General features: G+C 40.8%; 1 protein-coding gene across 12 annotated transcripts in view; it reads right to left on the bottom strand.

Annotated features, from left to right (window-relative positions):
• Positions 1–227: 227 nt before the first annotated feature.
• USP45 (ubiquitin specific peptidase 45) overlaps positions 228–6,157 on the bottom strand; it is a 314,718-nt gene continuing 308,788 nt past the window's right edge. For all 12 annotated transcript variants that reach the window (XM_033938032.1, XM_033938029.1, XM_033938035.1 and 9 more), the window contains one exon: positions 228–1,474. In XM_033938032.1, the coding sequence (XP_033793923.1) occupies positions 1,344–1,474 (131 nt within the window). In that variant the 3' untranslated portion in view covers positions 228–1,343. The remainder of the gene's footprint in view (positions 1,475–6,157) is intronic.

Genomic DNA, 6,157 nt, shown 5'->3' with positions numbered 1-6,157 from the left:
TCTGGTGGATCCTGCTGCTCCAGTGCTGGATTGTTGTTGTATCATACACTATCCTTTTCTCACCCTACCAGTAACAGCATTCAAGTGGTCAGACAACATGTGCCACTAATTACGTGGGTTTTTTTTAACCAAAGTGTACAATAAAGGCAATTTTTATTAACAAGGTTTACAAAACTGGTGCATTTGCAAATCAAGTTTCATAAATAAACAAAAAATAAGACAGTAACTAACATTTTTGCATCAAATGTTTTATTCCATTTGGTTCCATGAAACATACTCTTAGCAGGGAAGCCCAAATCAGAAGAGCATGCACTTACAAGATGAGGTAACTCTCAGCAGCCTGAGCAGAATACATCGGGCCCTCTCTAATTCAGTGCACTATGTCCAGTGCAGACAGGAACCATCATGCTAACCTGAACCAAAATTAACAGGAATATTCTCATCTCTACCACATTAAAACAGATCAGCCAGCAGCCACCAAAAATGCAAAAGAAATGTGTGAAGTTAAACGCCAGGGATCAAGAGGAATTACATGTTCTTTGTGACTGTGTATATATTAAATACTACAAATGATGGCCTTAAAAAAATAACTGCAATCAAGGAGGTATAAAGCTAAAGCTAAAATGTATTTGGAGGCTGCAAAAGACAGCTCTAAAGAGCTTCTGGGGTCGTACCATTCAATATTATAGCATAAGTGTCAGCAGTGATCTAGGTTTTGGAACATTGATTTTTCCCAGTTTTATTGCTTTCTGATGTTATTTTTCTTCTGAGACTTTCTTATACACATAAAGCAAAGCTCAGAGAGAATGGGAGAAAATATTTCTTTTGAAGTGGTGTCTTTGCTGTGAGAGTAGTGAATGACACTTGGAAAAGACTTCTAAGCAGAGGCTACGGGAGCCAAAGTAGCGACACAATTCAAGAATGCAAAGGGACCTTAGTGGCAGAGACAATGGAGAAGGCGCAAATGAGCAGACTGGGTGGAAGAAATTGTCCATTTCTTCTGACATCTTCTATTTTGCTAGTGGACGTTTCCTGGCGTTTACTGATCAGACAGCCATGTTTTGCTTTGTGGCAAATTCTCAATGGTGCAAAATTCTGGCTGACTCTAAACATGCCTGGTGTACAAATATTGCTGAGAAATAGCAGTTGTATCAATTAAAAAAATACATCCAAGTCATTTTTAAGGATTTCCACTGTTCCATAAAGTCCAATTTATTTCACCATGATCTTATCCATGACTGCAGGGTTGAGAGTTCATTAGTTTACAAGTTTGGTGGGAGAAGGTTAAGCTTGAGTCTCACCACATTTTTACTAGCTTTGCCTGATAAAACTGGTGACTGCTGCTATAGCAATCTTTCATAGAAGAGTAGATATGCCTGTGAGCTAAGTACCCTGGACTCAGGTACTGTCTGCACATGAGTGTCACTGACATACACCCACTGACCAGCTGATGCTGCCATCGTTTCTCTGAAACCTGCAATGAAAGCACACAGTTTTGTAATTATTAAGTATCAACATGATTCTTTATTGCAAGTATAGGCCAGATGTTTGGGTAAAGCTTTGATAAATCTATTTCTTTATTTTTAAAACCCTGACTCTCTTTTCCAGTCTTGAAGTTACTCCTCAGCAGCTAATGGAAGAAAGAGAAATATTTCTATAATTTGCATATGGGGAAGGCAACCTTTTTGTATGTGTGGGAGGTATATTTCAGGTCCAGCATTAAATACCTCTTCCAACCCCTATCCCCTGTCCGTGTGTTTCCTCTGAGTTCTATCTCCCAGCCCTAGTATCAGGATCTTCTACCACCCCCACCAATTGCAAACACCTCCCCTTGTGTCCCTATCCCTCCGTTTATTTCCAGCACCATCTGTGTCCCTAGCCTCCTAATGTCCAGCATCACCCCTCTGTATCCCATGTCCACCTTCTCCCTTCACTTTTCCTTTACTCTTGCACTGCCCCCCTCCCCTCCTCTGGGACCCAGTATTTCTTCAACTTTCTTCTTTTACTTCTGCCTCCACCCCTCGGGCAGCATCATCCCCCTCTCTCTTTCCTCCTTCCTGTCCTCTTCCCCAAGGATCCAGCATGTGTCCCTCTCTCTTCTTTCCCTCCCATGATTCGGCATCTCTCATTTTCCCTTTCCCAAGGCCCTCCAAACTTGACTTTGATCAGTAGCAATAGCACAGTGGTCTCAAAGTCAAACCCTTTGCGAGGCCACATTTTGGATTTGTAGGTACTTGGAGGGCCTCAGAAAAAATAGTTAATGTCTTATTAAAGAAATGACAATTTTACATGAGGTAAAACTCTATAGTTTATAAATCTTTCCTTTAAGCTAAGTCTTAGTAATAATATTGTAATTTATAGCTAGAGACATATGATCAAGAAACTGTCTTATTTTACTTTTGTGATTATGATAAACATACAGAGGGCCTCTAAATAGTACCTGGCAGGCCGCATGTGGCCCCCAGGCTGCGAGTTTGAGACTACTGCAGCAGCACTAAAGTCATGCTTTCTCCAGCCAGCCCAGTGCCTTCCCTCTGCTGCATCCTACCTCTTCTGGTGCAACTTTCTGTTTTCCAGTGAAATAAGATGCAGCACAGATCATGAAAGGCCTGGTGGCAAAACTTTTCATGGACTACTTAGAACTCCACAACATACTCCACCCCTCCCAATCAGGCTTTAGGACCAACTACAGCACAGAAACACTACTAGGCTCTCTCCTGGACTCAGCCTGACAACACATGAGCAAAGGCAAAAAAAATGCTTATCATGCAACTAGATCTCACCGCAGCATTTGTCTGGTGGATCACAACATACTACTACAAATATTGGAGACAATAGGAATCACAAGCAGGGTATACACATGGCTCTAAGGATTCCCTCAATCCAGAAACTACAGGGTAAAAACAAAGAAAAATCAGTATCCTGCGGTGTGCCCCAAGGATCCCCACTTTCCCCAACACTCTTCAATTTACATATTGCCTCACTAGGCACCTGCTTAGATCAACTAAACATAACATCATACAGCTATACGGACATCACCATCCTCTTTCCCTTCGACTAACCGATCCCTACAGCAATAAAAGCACTACACAAAACACTAGAAACAGTAAAACAATGAATGAAAAACCACAAATTAAAACTAAACCCACACAAAAAGTTCCTACTTCTCAAAAATGACAGAACCTCTCATACCCCTTACAACCCTACCTAAAAATACTAGGAGTGACTATAGACAGAGGCTGTACCATGCAACTAAATATCAACAAAACAGTCCAGAAAGCCTTCACAGTCATGCAAAACCTAAGGCAAATCCGAAAATTCTTCGATAGAACACAATTCAGACTCCTGGTCCAGGCACTAATACTAGGCTTACTAGACTACTGCAATGTCATATACCTACTCTGCCCCGCCACCATGATAAAACAACTACAAACAGTACAAAACACAAACCTCAGACTGATCTCCTCACTGAAGAAGTTCGACCACATCACCGCCACATACCAAGACACACAATGGCTACCTGTACAAGCAAAAATACTTCTTAAATTCTACTGTATGTTCTTCAAAACCCTACATGACAATGGACCAGCCTACCTGAACACTCGCCTAACTCGGAACAACTCTTCCAGACCAAGGAGAATTCAGGCACCCTTCACCCCCCCCAATCAAAGGTATTCAGCATAAAAAAATACACGATGGACTACACGCCACGCAAGCAGTGAAACTAGACAGCTACATCACCAATTTACTGATTTCAGCACCAAACTACAGAACCTTCAAGAGGGAAGTAAAAACTAGGTTTTTCAAGAAATATGTTTATGTTTATTTAAGATTTGATATACCATTCCTGCATTTTACTGACCTAAGCGGTTTACAATGTATCAAACTAAACTCCTGATACACTTCTCCCTCCGTATCCATGGGGGTTAGGGGCAGAGCTGGCCCGCGAATATTAACAAACCGTGAATAATATTCGGGACGGTTCTGCCTCTAACTCCCACTTCCCCCCCCAGCTATTTTAAGCCCTGTAAGCCTCCCCCTTAAGCCTTACCTGGTGGTCTAGCAGGTTTTCGGGGCAGGAGCAATCTTCCCACGCTCCTGCCCCATGCAGATTGCTCATAGGAAATAGCTGCCTTGAGCTCCCATCGTAGTCTCGAGAGACTAGGGGAGCTCAAGGCAGCCATTTCCTATGAGCGATCTGCATGGGGCAGGAGCGTGGGAAGATCACTTCTACCCTGAAAACCTGCTAGACCACCAAGTAAGGCTTAAGGGGGGGGCTTACAGGGCTTAAAATAGCCCAAAAAATTAAAATGGTTTTTTTGTTTTAAAAAATTGCAAATAATCGAATCCGCGGATGCTGAAACCACGGATTCAGAGGGGGAAGTGTACAACCAATATCCTTACTCCATCACCAGACTCCAAATGTTCCAACCAATAGCTTCCCTGTAATCTTTTGGAAATGACCAGAACCTCTTCCTTTTGTAATATGCCTAGAACCGCAAGGTATTGGCGGAATAAAAGAAACTAATGTAATGTAATCCACACACAGCATTTCTTTAGCACTGCCACCCAAAGGCAAGGTTGGAGGGCTGTAGGAGAAGGGAAGAGAGATACTGGCCTGCAGAGGTGGGGAGTCAGTGAATGAGAGAACTATTTTGATGGGACCTAATGCTTATGATTTGCAGTTTGAAACTTCCAAAGCACAAGTCTGAAATGCTATGCCATGGTAGTGCTATTGAATGCCAGAGAAGAGAGGGCACACAATCCCTTGAACAGTGCACCGAAAGTAGCATTAAATTTCACTTTTTTCAGTCATTTGTATGTGAGCATTAACTACAACTTATCATTTTTATATAGTTTATAATTTATTATTTTTTATTGGATTATTGTGTTTGTTTTAATTATGTATGTGTGTTGTAGTCTATCTTGTTATTAGGCAGAATAAAAATAATTATTCCAAAAGTGCTATTAGATGTATGCAGTGCTGTACATATTATATACAGGTACTTTCTCCACCGCTTTCTTATTCCTAATAAAGAAAAAAAAAATTTTGATTGCTTAACTGCCATGTTACATACAGACCCTTTACCATGTCTCTCTTTTGCTCTCATCACTTGGAAGATCATTTCCGCTTTTATTATTATTTTTTTACTTATATATAATTTTTTTGAAACCCTAAGGGAGTTAGCTTATCAGACTTTATCAGATTATACATGACCTTAAAGGTAAACCTCATATTGCAATTCCAGACTCAAAGCTCACTTCTTTGAAGATGCTTTCAATTCCAAACTCCAGCCCACCTTCTAAACACCAATATCTGTAATTCCTCCACCTGAACACTGTGTACAGATGCACCTTCTTGTCCAGTTTGTCTTTCTAGACTAGATTGTAAGCTCTTTTGAGCAGGGACTGTCTCTTCAATGTTTTCATGTACAGCGATGTAGAGTCCCTCCTATCTGTGCCCTTCTCTTCATCTGCCAATCCAGACTCTGTCCCCTCTACCTTGCTGCGCCGTATGCTTGGAACAAGCTGCCTGAATCCCTAGGGTGGACTCCGTCTCTGGCAGTGTTCAAGGCCCAGTCAAAAACCTACCTCTTTGACAGTGCTTTTGACTCCTAACTCCTCTCACATTGGGTTCTGCATCCACAACCCTATATGTCATGTCTGTCTGTCCAAGTTAGATTGTAAGCTCTCCTGAGCAGGGACCATTTATAAATATCAAAATGTACAGCGCTGCGTACGCCTTTCAGTGCTATGTAAGTAGTAGTAGTAAAGCTATAGAAATGATTATTATTATTTACAGTAGAGCTATAGAAATGATGATTATTATTAGTAGTAGTAGAGCTAAAGAAATGATTATTATTTTTATTAGTAGTAGTAGTAGTAGTATGTTACTCCTTACAAATAAGTTACTTAATTTGACTGAGAATTTTAGGATACACCATTCCTGGAAGAATCCTGGAATCTTTGAAGATTGTGATATCTTTAATTGGACCAACAGAAAGAGGTAATTTGTGGAACCTGAAGAAGGAGGGCTTTCTATTTTATTTATGCCCTAATAAAATGTTTCATAACCCATAAGGATTCAATTATTCTCTAGGACCAATGTGACAAGTAGGGATCTATACTGAGAAAGAGCCATTCTGCTTATGGATCA

This window comes from Geotrypetes seraphini, chromosome 3, assembly GCF_902459505.1.
Source record: "Geotrypetes seraphini chromosome 3, aGeoSer1.1, whole genome shotgun sequence".
NCBI lineage: Eukaryota > Metazoa > Chordata > Amphibia > Gymnophiona > Dermophiidae > Geotrypetes > Geotrypetes seraphini.
This window is presented reverse-complemented; position numbering and strand designations above follow the sequence as displayed.